We start from the raw sequence: 13,088 nt of genomic DNA, 5'->3' as shown, positions 1-13,088 counted from the left end.
GGCCACCGAAACCACCCCTACCGAGGGCGAAATCCCAGTGGCTGAGAAAGAGCCCTCAGCTGAGCAGCCAGTTTCGGAGACTACGGATGACAAACCATCAGCTGAGGAATCTGTCGAGGCGCCTAAGGTTGAGRAAAAGGCTGTCATCGAATCAACTCCGGAGAAATCCGCAAACGAGACCAAGGTCGAAGAAGCGGTTGCCCCTGAGGTTCCTGCAATTGTGGATGCCGCGGAGGAAAAGGCTACCGAAACCCCAGTGGAAGAGCCTTCCGCCAAAGAGGCTTCTGTTGAACCTACTGAGGAAGCCCCAGTGGAAGAACCAGCTTCGGAAACTCCTATCCAAGAAATTGCCGCTCAGGAAGACACAGTAAAGGAAGTTCTGACCGAAGAGCCCAAAACAGAAGAAACCGCCGAGTCCATTGAGCCAACGAAGGAAGCGGCAGAGGAGACAAAGGTGGAAGCACCCGCCGTGGTTCTTGATATTGCTGAGCCTGCTAAGGATGTCCCCGAGGAATCCCAGGCGGAAGAAGCACCAGCCATTACTGAAGCCGTCGAGCCGGTAAAGGAGGCCGCCGTGGTCGAGCCTGCTGTCGAGGAGTTAGCGACCGAAGAGCCCAAGGCAGACGAGCCGATTGCTGCTGAAGAGCCCGTCGAGGCAGCGGAGGAATCTGCGACAGAACAGCCGAAGATCGAAGAACCTAGTCCCGCTGCCGAGCCTGCCGCGGAGAAGGAAACTGCAGTTGAGGATCATAAAGCAGAAGAGGCTTCTGTCGCTGCTGAACCTATCGACCATCCGGTGAACGAAACTCCAAACGCCGTGCCCGCAGACGCTATCTCGGAAAGCGCCATTTCTACTGAAGAGCCTGCTAAGGAAACATTGAGCGAAGAGCCGAAGCCTGAAAAGCCTGTTATTGAGTCCACAAGTGAACCCTCTAAGGAGATCGCGGTCGAGGAATCGAAGGAGGAGAAGGAGGCAACAGAAGTCACTGTTGAATCTGCTTCAGAACCAGCCAAGGAAACCGCACCCGTGGAGGTCCCATCAGAGACCCCGGCTCCCGAGAAAGAATCCGTGGTCGAAGAGCCCAAGGCCGAGGATTCTATCGCGACGACCGAGTCTACGGAGGTTCCGGCGGAGGAGCCTGTGACCAAGGAGCCAGCTGCTGATGCGGCAGCCGAATCCAAGGAGGTGTCTGCCGTTGAAAGCACGGAAGCTCCTGCCACTGAGATTCTCGTGATGCCCGAATCGTCAGATGAATTATCGAACAAGGTTGTTGCTGAAGCTTCAACCAATGCCCCGGCAACAGAAGAGCCGGCAGAGCCAGCAATTCAGGAATCCGCGCCCGAGCCGCTCAACGAAATTCCCGCAACAGAAGCTGCTGCCACTGCGCCGTCAGAAGAGCTAGAGAAGGACACTCCTGCCGAAGCACCTGTCACGGAAACTGTGGCAACCGAGGTAGTCACTGAAACTGCGCCTGTTGAAGAGACTGCAAAGCCTGTGGCTGAAGCGCAAGCACAAGCCGTGGATGATTCTTCTGACAACAACAAGCCAGAGACCGCCGCAGCGCCCGCCGAAACACCTTACCAATCCACCGATGTAACAGATGAGGTAGTCACAGCGACTTCTGCTGAGAAACCTTCTGTTGAAGAGCCGGTATTCGAGGCCCCTGTGGAGGAGGTTTCCAAGGAAGAGGCTGCCGTGGCCGAATCTGAGACGGAGAAACCTGTTGAGGCTGCTGAACCTGCTCAGGTACCTGAAGCCGAGACGGGCAAGGAGATCGAGGTTCCGGAGACAACTGCTGCAGATATCCCATCCACTGAACCCACTCAGCCCATCCCTGAGGCCAACGAGAAGGAGTCTACCCCTGCTGAACCGSTTGCCGAGACGGGCAAGGAGATCGAGGTTCCGGAGACAACTGCTGCAGATATCCCATCCACTGAACCCACTCAGCCCATCCCTGAGGCCAACGAGAAGGAGTCTACCCCTGCTGAACCGGTTGCCGAGACGGCCAAGGAGAGCGAGGTCCCGGAGACAACCGCTGCAGAAATTTCATCCACTGAACCCACTCAGCCCATCCCTGAGGCCAACAAGAAGGAGTCTACCCCTGCTGACGCGGTTGCCGAGACGGTCAAGGAGAGCGAGGTCCCGGAGACAACCGCTGCAGAAATCCCCTCCAATGAATCCACGCAGCCTAACCCTGAAGTCAGCGAGAAGGGGTCTACACCTGCTGAAGCGGTTGCGGAGGAACTGCCTGCTAAGAAGCAACTCCCCGATGAGGCTGCGCCTCCGGCCACCGCTGAGGAACACCCCGCCGGAGAATTGTCGGCTAAGGATGCGGACAAGACTACCGACGCAGCGCAGGGTGAAGAAACTGCCTCCGAACCAGTGGCTGAGGCGGCCTCTGCTATTGTAACTGAACCCGAAGCTGAGCCTGCTGCTGCTGAAAAGGTTGAGCCAGAGGCTGCCGAGCAACCTCAAGCTGAAGCAGCGGTCGATGAGTCAGACAGCAAGGAGGTTGTCAGCAAGGAGGTGGCCGAGGCTGTACCGTCCGTCGTCGAGCCTACAGAGGCAGATACTTTGAAGAAGGAGGACTCCACAGTTGAGTCTGTGGTTGAAAATGCCGAGGCCGTCAAATCCGAGGCCGCCGAAGAGCCTTCCCAGGAAGAGCCCGCTGTCGAACAGGCTACTGAAGCAGTCCCTACTCAGGAGGAAACGCTGGTGATTGCTGAAGCTGAAACCCCTCTCGTCAAAGATGAGACTACTGAGTCCGCTGCAGAACTGGCTACTGAAGTTGTTGCTGGTCAAGAGGAGGCACCAGTTACCTTAGTCTCAGAAATCGCTCCAGCCAAAGAGGAGGCTACAGAGCCAGTTGCAGAACCGGCTACCGAAGTAATCGCTGGTCAGGAGGAAGCGCTGGTGGCGGCTCAAGACGAGCTAGTTGAGGAAGTGGCCGAAAAGGCAGCAGCTGAAGAGTCTGTGGTTGAGAACCCCGCTACCGATGCTTCCGTGGTTGAGGCTGCTCTACCCCCCGCTCCTCAGGAAACGCCTGAAACGTTGGAAGTGCCCTCGGAGCCGGTTGCTCCTTTGAATGACGCACCAGTTGCCGAAGCTACTGCTGTCCAGACTGAGGAGCCGAGCACACCGGAGGTCAAGCCCGAAGCTACTGAGCCCTTTTCTTCTGAAGAGACAACACAAGTCACCAAGGAAGAGCCCACTGCTCCGGAGCCTGTTGAATCATCGACCGAAGAGAAAGAGGTGGAGGCTCAGCCCGCCGAAAGCGTGCCAGTCCAAGAAGAAACCACTGCTGCAGTCCCCGATACCCCTGCTTCAGAAACATCCCAGGAAGCACCCTCTGCGGTTAAGGCTGAGGAGTCCAATGACAAGGATGGCCTCGTAACTCCTGAAATCCTCGCTGGGGGCGCTGCAGTTGTTGCTGCTGGAGCTGTTGCTGCTGGAGCCGTTGCCGTTGCGCAGAAGGAGGACGAGTCTGCTGCTGTTCCTGTGAAGGAAATCGATGCTCAGACAAGCCAGCCCGAAGCCAGCAAAGACGTTGCTGCTGTATCTTCGCAACTTCAGCCGTCTGCCAAGGATGAACAGCCTGAAACCGACTCTGCGCTGGCTACGCTGGCTGGTGATGGTGAGGCGCTTTTGAGACAGTTGGAGCAACCATCCACAGAGCAACTTCCTGTTTCTACAGAGAGTGCTCAGAAGACTCCCGAGAATGCGAACCAAGAGAACGAGACATCCACTGCCACAGAAAGTGGCCCGTCCACGACACTTCAACCGCCCTCGACCACGGAAAATACTGCGGATGATGCAGCAAACAAGGGAGACGATTTGCGATCTCCAAGTCAGAACCGGTCAGTCACTGCCGTTTCTCTTAATCACCAGAATGACAGCTGGTTGAGGAATATCCTGCGTGCCGTGTTTGTCAATTTCATTGGTTCCATTTTTGCACCCTTCCGCCGCCGTGGGAGGGCAAACTAGAGAAGAAGAATGTTTTCGATTTGATGTGATGGGGGAGATATGATTTGACTTTTGTTATGCTTTGTCTTACTTGGGCTAATGCGATTCAGGGACCTGTTCTTGATGATCATTGTTGCTGCCCCGTTCCTGGCCTTCCTCTGGCAGGCCCTATATACCCCAGGAAACGCCTGATCCCCCAAACTCCGTGTTTGTGCCACTCGTTTGATTCGACGAATCTCCCTGTATTTGATACCGAAGGACAAGTGTCCCGGATGCTTAATTTACTCTGCTCAGTTCTTATCCCACTTTTTCCAAATGGCGTGTCCCTGCGTCGCTTGTCGGCGAGACAGACAGAACTTGTCTACCGCGCGAGAATGTAATGACTTGATGTTAATGATAGCTGATGATAATGAAGACCTTTACTTGACCTTTTCTCTCCTTGCGAATGTACTGGTATTTTTGTCTGTTGCCTCACGTGCTCCCACCTTCCTCAACAAGCTTCACGGCCACCCTCTCCGACCATCATGCCATCTGCTTGATCAAATGGCTGGACGGCGGATCTTCTTTCCCAGAAGCTTACAAGCAAATAACTTTTTCTGATGTCATTGCCAGTTGTTTTGTGTGATATCTGTGTTGTTTGGTGTATCTTCAGCAGAAATGCGCGCTTTTCTATCCACACCATAATGTGTGCAGCAACAAGTCTCATTCCCCAGCAACAGATCCTTTGAAAATTCTTTCTTCCTTTCTTGCTTGGTTTTACTCTTTTACTCAACACATTGATATTTTCACCAGACCAGCAAGTTGTGGTGTACAAATTCACCACTGTCCACGGTGTGGAGGCCATTCACAACACACTTGTCAACCATTGAGTCCATCTTCGAATCCTATTTTCGCAGCACGCACATAACACAAGGGGTAAAGACTTTGATTAAGCTGGCGTCTGCCACTTATCGCGATGTCTCCTGTCGAGCATAACGCCTGGGCTCAGATGAAAGCTAAAGAGCGAGAACAGTGCCTATCTGACCCTGACAAAGGCAAGTATTCACTGGTTCTCCCTCCGATGGGTAAAGGCTGCTAACTCTGGTGAAGAACCTACTCCAAAGCCCCTCACAACCCGGAAGACATCCGGTTTAGACTACGACGCCGAGCTGGCTTTGCCCATGCCCAAGCCTCGTCACGCCCGTCCGGAAGAGATGCCGCCTACCACTAGCAAGCCAAACGTGTTGAGCAAGCCTAACGTCACGAAGAAGAGATCCACCACCGAGCCTACATTGTCATCCGATCGCAGCTCAAAGTCTGAATCCTCCGAGAAGAAAAAGAAATCGAAGGTGGCGACGCTGCGGTCCAAGTTCAGCTTAAAGGACATTGCAAAAGAGTACCGAAGCAAAGAGACTCCCCCCCTAAGCAGTATGCCTAAATTAGGGGGCAGTTCGGGATATGGGCTTCAGCGTACCTCGTCTGAAAGTGAGGGACAGTCCAAGTCCCCTCAAACCTTCAACGAGCCGAAGTTGTATGCTCCCAAGACCAGAAAGGGCGACGTGCCACCCAACTCCGCTCCTCCTCATACCACCGAATTTCCCGACTCTTCGAGCATGGATAAGCAGAGTATCTTGTCCTGTCCTTCCTCAAAGGCTCTTGTCTCCAAGGGTAGTGATGATGGGAAAATTGAAACGACGTTCAAGCATAGCCTTGTGCACAACACTGACGTTGGTCAGAGCACGCCGAACACGCGCCTGGAGACTATGCTGCTTGATGGCTCATCCCCTCCCGCCCGCGCCGGCGAATGCAAGAACACTGGTCAACCTGAACTCATCCAGGTGCAAGATCGAGTCTTCAGCATGAAAGCAGAAAACAATCAACTGACCGTGCCATCGTCCCCCAAGACCCCACCCCCTCCGCCTCGTTGCCGCGATGCCGCTGCATACTCGCCGTCAGTTTACGACACGCCCAAGGAGGTTGGCTTGAAAGTTCCGAAATCGCCACTCAATGGTAGAAATGGCACTGGGAATGGAAAGCACCCTTTCATCGTGTCTTCCTCTGATTTCAAAAACAAGGCCCACGTGAAGCAAACCGACGACCAATTCTTCTTGGAACCTCGGGCTCCACCAACTCCTCCTCTGCCTATGAAGTCTCCAGATCGAACAGTGAGAAGAAATCAGAATAACATGACTATCGATGAAGCCCAGTATTTTGCCGGCGTGACAAGTCATGGCGGGTATGCTCCTCCCCCTCCGCATCCGGGTTACCAAAACACAGCGACCTTGGAGCAGCAGCTCGTTACGCATGTTGATTCGCTTCATTTTCATCTCACTACCGTTGTTAATAAGCTTACCAGAACGTTCGAGGACGGCAACAACTGGTCAGCCGACAAGATTCTAAAGCAGGTCGACAATGTGTTTGACGTTGCTCGCACGGTTGATGGTCGCTTTCTGACCCAAGCAAATGTTATGAAAGATCTACAGCAAGGCTTGATGGAAGCTCGCAATCAGGCATTCTTAGCTCGTCAGGAGACCTTCCTAGTGGAGGAGAGGATGAAGGCATTCGTTCACCAGGAAGTTGCCAACTTGAAAAATGAGCTTCGCGAGCTGATCATGTCTAACACTGGCACTGTAAAGACCCCGACTCAAGGCCAGGACTCCAAAGCAGATGCATCCCATCCAGGAAGCCAAGGAGGATTCAAGTCAGCCGGTGGAAAACGAAATCAACAAGTAAACAAGAACAAATCACGGCAGACCAAGCTCACTGACAACAAGAAGAGTGTGGCAGAACATCAGGAAAGCAAGCCTGGCGCTGCACGACAACCCGGGTCTCATAGTCCAGGTGACAGCGTACCAACGCCTACTGCTGCCTATCGCACTCCGGGGCCTCGAACCGACGGCATTGCTTCCCCCGTCCCAACAAAGCGAGAAATATCTGAAGAGGCTGGTGAAGGCTCATCTGGGAGTCCCAAATTAAAAGCAGCCAAGTTGCATATCTCCGGCCCCATACCTAACTCAGACCCGCAGTCAGCCGCCGAGGGAAGTCATGGGAAAGGCCCAGAAAGCAATCAGCCATCTGGCCCACAGCGTGAGTCCGATAGCAACCCCCGCAGTGTTTTCAACAGTGACGGTTTGAAAACCCCCAAGAAGAAGGGGAGCGTTTTCAGTTTTCATCGGAACCGAAATGGTGACAATCAATCTGGAAGCAGATTTCTTCGCACCCCTCGCCGTACGAAGGAGGGTAAGCCAGTCGGCATCCAAGAGCCTCAGGGCCCTGGTTTCGCATTATCGACTCCTACGAAGGCACACGTGGCGCCCGCCCCTTCCAGTTCGATTGCATCCACCGCGTCAAGTAATGCAACAGCTATTGCCATCCCGCAAATCCAAAGGGAAGAGAGCCCAAGTATGATTCACCCTGCGCTCCGCAACGCCCAACAGAGACATATCATGGCAGAACGTGAACGTCTCGGACTGCTAAATCACCAGATCCCTGCACCTGGACAGCTGCAGGGGCACGGTCACCCCCTCCGCCTCTCACACTCCCATCAAAGCTTTGGCAATCGAGACTCTGCGGCCACGTCCGCATCTCCCCATCCATCTTACCTGTCCTATGATGAGCCTACCCCTTATGCATCTGCTATGTCTCTCGCTACCAGCTCTTCCACCTCTTATCACGACGTCAGACAATATCAGTCTAGCATGCATTATCCCCACGCGTCTTCGTCGTCCTCTCTTCCCCATGGCCAGGGAACAGGATTTGCGCAGCCGCAGTTTCTCACTCCCCAGTTGATGCATCCCCATCCTGCTCTACCTGGCCCCGGCTATCCTATTGGGCATAGTCACGGCCCTATACCTATTCCTAATCAATTGGATGGCGTCGGCATTGAATGGTTCGGAGACGGGAATGTGCCAATCGCTCCTGGTTATCCAGATGGGCATGGCCTTTTCTTCTGATTTACTTTATGGTTCTGCCCGCGCTTGGATACCAGCCTTTGACTCGCCGAGCCAGTATTGTTCCGATCTTGGTTGGGCTGCGTTGGGGTTGCATGTCGTCTATGTATGCATTTTGGTGGCCTGTCGCTGCCTTTTGTTTCCGTTTTGTTCCTGCGTGACGATTAACGAGCAAATTTGCGGAAGGGTTGGTAAATGGGTTCTTATTTCTTGAATTCGTCTCTGGTCTTCTGTACATGTTTGGTGTTTTGCCGTTGGCGGGATGTGGACATTTTGCAAAGCGAAGGTTTCCCAGGAGATTTTTGTATGAACTTCAGGTTTGTCTTGTTTTCCCACAGGATTCTTTCAGGAAATCCCCTTTCTTTTTTCTTCCGCATTACTTCGGTATCTTGTTCTCTCCGGCCTCTGCCGAAATCATGTGTCTTCTCTCCTTTGCGTGAGGCAAGTGGCTCAGGATGAAATTCAAGTGTAATTAATCAAACTCAGGTACCCTGAGCCACAGACATAACAAACCATGGTCTTTGAATTGACATTTAACAAAGCAGTACAAGCCAAAGTGCTTGCTTCTCGTAAACGAAGTGGATTCCATTTCCTCTATACACGGTACAATATGATATGATATAATCCTAATCCCTTGCAGCAATCATCTTCTCAACACCCGCAGCAGCATCCCTAACCTCCGGACAATAATGCAGCTTCAGCAACTCTCCCTCCCAAACCGTCCCCGCAAACACATTCGTCGCCTCAAAGTCCGTGGCATACGGGTTAAACATTCCATCTCCCTTTCTCTCTTCACTGTACCACAACGAACTGATTCTCCGCGCGTTATGCCTAGCTACCTGATTCAGCAATGCCAACGTCGCAAGCGCCGACTTCTCAGGAACCTGCAGTGACGCCGTCATAAGGCGTTTTGCGAAACTTGCCAACCGAACAGGTGGCGGGAGGCCGTTTGCGCGTGAGATAAGAGAGGCGTTGAGGCAGCGGAGGAGGAGAACAATGGGCGTTTGGAAGTTGACTTTCTTCTTGCGCTCGATGTTCTGTTGTTGCTGGGCTGCTTGTGAGGAGGAAGGGTCGGGGAGGCGGAGGGCATTCGAGGCGTTGGGGTTGTATTCGACGTCGGGGTTTGTGGAGAGCGTGTAGAGGGAGCGGTAGAGGTGTTTGATGAAGAAGCTGAGGTCGAGGTGGAGGGCTGCGGCGGCTTTGCTGGCGTCTTGGCCCTCGAGTAGGGCGAAGGCCGTGACTGTGCAGAGGAGAGATTCGCGGGTGGAGTCGCGGGTTGTGGAGGTTGGTGAGGTGGTGGGTTCTTCGTCTTCTTCGTCGGCGTTGTCATCGTCGGGGTTGAGCTCGTCGTTTTCGGCGTGCCCGATTAGGTCCTTTAGGGCTTCGAGGAGATCGCCGAAGAAGTCTTGGTTGATCATGTGGGCGTATTTGGCGAGACCTTCGAGGACGGGACCCATGAGGTTGGGGATGCGGAGTTTCAGGATGCGGAAGTAGATGCCGAAGACGAGTTTGAGAGTTTCGGCTTGGTTTTTGTCGCGGGCTTCATGGGAGACGAGGGCGTCTGCTTCGCGCATGTCCTTTTCCACGGCCTTGCGTTCTTTCTCGAGCTTGCGGTTCTTCTTGGTGCGGAATTCCTTCTTTTGTTTCAGTTTCTTGCCGCCGAGGGTGTTTTCTTCTTCGTTGTCGCGGTCCACGCGGTCCCTTGAGCCTTTTGAAGAGAATTCGCGGAGCAGTCGGAGGTGGAGGAATGTGTCTAGGACGCTTCCGTGGAGTTTGAAGTCTCGGGCCTTCATCATCTTGGAAAGGAGGCGCACAGCTTCGAGCGAGACTGCTCCGTCATCGTCACGAGAGAATACATCTTGCAAAGTATCCCGGCATTTGACGAAATCTTCGTCTATGCGCTTCCTCGCCAGCTGATTGACGATTATCCGCAGCAGTTCCGCACGGAAGTTGAAGTGTGGTACAGCGAGGAGCAGACTGCAGGCGCAATTAATTGCAACGGTTTTCAACCCGGCGTCTATGGGCTTATCCTTCGAAGACTTCGTGAAAGCCAGGAGCGTCTGGATGTAATGTTTGTAGCCCGAGAGAAGCGACTGCTCGTAATTCCGCAGTTTGCGCACGTCTTTCGATATCTTTCCGGACGTTTCTTCCTCGCTCAGCGGACGGATTCGGTAGCCTGGAATGACATCCTTGTAGACCGCAGCCTGCGAAGCAAGAGCCAGCTTCTTGACCGCGACGTGCGACCCACCGTCCACCATCTCAGACATCGTCTTAAACGATGAAATATGTTCTTCGGGATCCTCGTTAATCAGCGTCGCCGCTCGTGCAATCTCCTCCTTCGCTTGTATGATCTGCTGCTTCAGTGGAATCTTCGGTGCCTCTTCCTCGCTCTCTTCGGCCGCATCTTCTCCGGCATCACCGTTCTCCATTTCCTCGTCATCGTCAGTTGCCAGGAAGCTGTCGTCGTCTTCGGGCTCGGATTCGGATGCTTCGACGTTTTGAAACCCCTCGGATGTCTTGATTGGAAGCCTGGTCCTTTCCTTTTCCTTCTTGTTCAGCTTGCGCGGTCGCTGCTCGTAGTCTTGCTCCAGATCCCATTCGGCGGCGTGGGAATAGAAGTCGCCTGCACCATTGGTGACTTCCTCGTCGCCCGGAGGGCTAACCCTTCTCCTTTTTGTCGTCCGTCCGGGAGCCATCTGTACCTCGTTCGTCTGCGTTCGAGAACGGTGCTTGGAATGTTGGGGTGCTCCGGCTTAGACGGTCTGGAAACTTTTTTTCGCTATTTTTCCAGCGCCAAGAAATCCCGCTAGTCGCCGATCCACTCGCAGTTAACTCCGAACTGTTGACCCAAGAGCAAAGCAGGTATACCAGAGCACAAGAATGGGAATCGTTAATTATAAACTCGTCAGTAGCGCAATGGCAAGCTCTAGATCAGTATACTTCCAGCATCGCAGCAGAATAGACATCCGGTTGGTAATTTGTCCCAATTAGGAAAGTGCCTGAATAGCACGTGCCTGGATCAGTCAGCAACTGGCGCAGCGAGTGTTCTTCGAATGAGACCAAAAGGCATACCCCGGCCTCTTGAATAACTCCTTGTTTTTCTCCGAGTAGCCTTTCTCTCATCCTCACCTAGCCGACTTACGGGCTGGTATTCTACTTCCACCTCTCTCATTGCCCTCCTCAACATAACCAGAAGGGTGTCTCTACCCCTCCTAGTCTGATCACCCCGCCATGCCTCCATACACTGCCGCTCAGAAGCAACAAATAGCTCAGTTTGTGAGCTTCACAGAGGCCACTAACACAGTCGCTGCAAAGGTGGTCACCCAACTTTTCATCTTATGGTGCCTTGTCCCCGATATGGCTCTGCAACACCTCAGCCCGAATTCTTATGCATCACGTGACGCTCATACTGACAACGGTGAACAGTATCTGAAGGCGAGCCGATGGAACACGGAGGAAGCTGTTGATGCGTAAGTCGGTCATGTTATTTTGCTCTTGAATCACGTTCTACACTTCCCCTTCCCATTTCGTTGCCGAGCCAGGAAATGCATCTTTCAACACGAACCAGCATTGGGAGGGTCTTTGCGTAGAGTGAAATCCGCATTGGACAAGCCCTTAGTCGATTGAGTCTCGGGTTGTAAAAAGAGGTCGAGAATTACGTGTTTCTCTGGCTTGCCGCTTCCCAGGGCAGACGTACGTTGTAGCGTGCGATTTCCATGCCGGCATGGAGCGAAATATCATTTGGAACCTCTATACATGGCTTGCCTCGACTAAGTGGCATGACCTACTGGCCTTTCGCGCATTCTCAGGCTTGATGCTGGCCTCTTCCTACTGAGATTGGAGCAAACTGCTTCACGGGACGGTGCCGATTAGATTGAGGGTTACCCATACCGGCTTCCCTATGACCTGCCCGCCTTGGTCCTTCTCAAAGGCTCACGCAGGACTTCGTTGCTGGTAAAGATGCGCCTGGCTTAGTGGATCTCGCCGCTCTCTGAATTTGGACCCTCAACAAATGGAGTTCGAGTTGCCATGACATATGCTAATACAACGTCTCAGGTACTTCCAAAGCCCACAGGGTGGAGGAGGCTCAACGCCTGCCATCAACCAGATCTTCGATAAATACAGGGGTATTTCCTCCACTAAGAAACAATACTAAAGCCAAGAAAGCTAACTTCAACCAGATTCACCGGAGGAGAACCCAGATACTATCGGCATCGAAGGCGCCATGCGGTTCCTGGGAGACATCAAAGTCGAGCTAGACGAAGTAGCATGTCTTGCAATTGCCGAGCTTCTCCAATCACCATCCATGGGCGAATTCACACGTGAAGGCTTCCTCAACGGCTGGAGAGGCGTTCAGTAAGCACCTTCAACCCGTCTTACCAGAAAACAACTCCGTCTAACACCACCAGATGCGACTCCATCTCCAAAATGACCGCCCACGCTCAAAGCCTCCGCACCCGTATTCCCTCAGACCCCGACCTCTTCCGCCGCGTCTACCGCTACACATTCCCTCTCTGCCTGGTCCAAGGCCAGCGCAACCTGCAATTCGAAATCGCCGTCGAGCAGTGGAACCTCTTCTTCACGACACCAAAGGGCGGAGTCGCCTGGAACACGGAGGCGACTCCCTGGTTGGACTGGTGGGTTGAGTTCCTTGAGGGCCGCGGCAAGAAGCCCGTGAACAAGGATCTGTGGCAGCAGGTCGAGGTGTTTATGCGCAAGAGCCATGATGATGAGGCGTTCGGGTGGTGGAGTGAGGATGGGGCTTGGCCTGGGGCGCTAGATGACTTTGTTGCGTGGGTTAGGAAGAAGAGGGGTGGCGAGGGGGCTATGGAGGAATGAGGTTACGGTTGCCAAGGGTAAATCTATTGAATTGACAGGGTGCTGATCGGGAAAAATCGAAACTCTCAAAAGGAGTTGTGCATTGCTACTTCAAGTTTCTCGCGTGTCCCCGTTGTAGGAACGTAGACAATTTAACCCAAAGGAAACTACATTAAAGGAAGTCAAAGGCCAGATCCCAGGATATCACTGCCACAGTACCGTGCATATGCGCATTAAGAATGAAATGAGGGAATGCAGTAACCGGCATTATAAATTGCAAACTATATGGGAACTGTGTATGTAAATCGAGGGCAAGATAAAAAAGAGCAACCATTCATCGTAAGGATAAAGCATATCTTCGTCTAATAGACGATTTA

At 53.2% G+C, this 13,088-nt stretch overlaps 3 protein-coding genes across 3 annotated transcripts; 2 read left to right on the top strand and 1 right to left on the bottom strand.

Moving 5' to 3' along the window:
* Nucleotides 1–4,919: 4,919 nt before the first annotated feature.
* On the top strand, nucleotides 4,920–7,896 carry DSM5745_06011 (uncharacterized protein; the record flags this gene model as incomplete). The annotated part of the gene is made up of 2 exons (XM_026748027.1): nucleotides 4,920–5,028; nucleotides 5,054–7,896. 2 exons carry the CDS (start codon nucleotides 4,920–4,922, stop codon nucleotides 7,894–7,896), a joined length of 2,952 nt encoding a protein of 983 aa, XP_026603859.1.
* A 623-nt stretch (nucleotides 7,897–8,519) lies between these two features.
* On the bottom strand, nucleotides 8,520–10,589 carry DSM5745_06010 (nuclear export protein Noc3; the record flags this gene model as incomplete). The annotated part of the gene is made up of 1 exon (XM_026748026.1): nucleotides 8,520–10,589. The coding sequence occupies one exon, from the start codon at nucleotides 10,587–10,589 to the stop codon at nucleotides 8,520–8,522; it is 2,070 nt and encodes a 689-aa protein (XP_026603858.1).
* A 535-nt stretch (nucleotides 10,590–11,124) lies between these two features.
* DSM5745_06009 (DCN1 family protein) lies at nucleotides 11,125–12,732 on the top strand (the record flags this gene model as incomplete). Its single annotated transcript, XM_026748025.1, has 4 exons — nucleotides 11,125–11,363; nucleotides 11,950–12,020; nucleotides 12,075–12,249; nucleotides 12,303–12,732. The coding sequence occupies 4 exons, from the start codon at nucleotides 11,125–11,127 to the stop codon at nucleotides 12,730–12,732; spliced, it is 915 nt and encodes a 304-aa protein (XP_026603857.1).
* Nucleotides 12,733–13,088: the final 356 nt, after the last annotated feature.

The sequence above is a fragment of the Aspergillus mulundensis genome (genome assembly GCF_003369625.1).
Source record: "Aspergillus mulundensis strain DSM 5745 chromosome Unknown scaffold_5, whole genome shotgun sequence".
Classification (NCBI taxonomy): domain Eukaryota; kingdom Fungi; phylum Ascomycota; class Eurotiomycetes; order Eurotiales; family Aspergillaceae; genus Aspergillus; species Aspergillus mulundensis.
The sequence above is the reverse complement of the archived record's forward strand: the minus strand, read 5'-3'. Positions and strand labels throughout refer to the sequence as shown.